Genomic DNA, 575 nt, shown 5'->3' on the forward strand with positions numbered 1-575 from the left:
CAGCAGGTTACCCGCAGTCCAGATGGACGCCCCCAAGGCCTGGCTCCCCGTACGCTGCAGCAGAAGGCGCGCAGTCTGCGACGGGCGTGGGCGGCAGCAGCAGCAGGAGCAGCAGCAGCAGCAGCAGCAGGATCAGGATCAGCAGCAGCAGCAGCAGGGGCTTGCGTTTGCCTGGTGAGTGCAGCAGACAGTGTTCTGTTCAAGAAGGCCCGGAGGGCCTCAGGGGCCCCTGGCTGGCCCCCGCTGGCGGCGAGCCTGCAGCAGCAGCAGCAGCAGCTCCTGCAGAAACAGCAGCAGGTAAGTACCGCAGCAGCAGCTATTGCTTCCGAAGCCGAAGCAGCAGCAGCAGCAGCAGCAGCAGAACGCGAGGCGAGGGGGCCGAGACTTCAGTGGAATATACTTACAGTTCTTCGATCTCCGCACTCACGCTAGACAGGTCTGCTGCTGCTGGTGCTGCTGCTGCCAGTGCTGCTGCTGCTCCGGCGCCTCACCGCGGAGTGGAGCCCCTCAATAGAGTCTACAGCAGCAGCAGCAGCAGCAGCAGCAGCAGCAGCAGCAGCAGCAGCAGGAGGAGG

General features: G+C 64.7%; 1 protein-coding gene across 1 annotated transcript in view; it reads left to right on the top strand.

The window, feature by feature from the left end:
• ETH_00036505 (mRNA decapping protein, putative) overlaps nucleotides 1–575 on the top strand; it is a gene marked incomplete at both ends in the record, with an annotated part of 4,864 nt that overhangs the window by 298 nt on the left and 3,991 nt on the right. The window contains one exon of the mRNA XM_013374548.1: nucleotides 1–436. Within this exon, the coding sequence (XP_013230002.1) occupies nucleotides 1–436 (436 nt within the window). The remainder of the gene's footprint in view (nucleotides 437–575) is intronic.

Source organism: Eimeria tenella, genomic scaffold, assembly GCF_000499545.2.
Source record: "Eimeria tenella Houghton genomic scaffold, Eth_scaff2117, whole genome shotgun sequence".
NCBI classification, from domain to species: Eukaryota; Apicomplexa; class Conoidasida; order Eucoccidiorida; family Eimeriidae; genus Eimeria; species Eimeria tenella.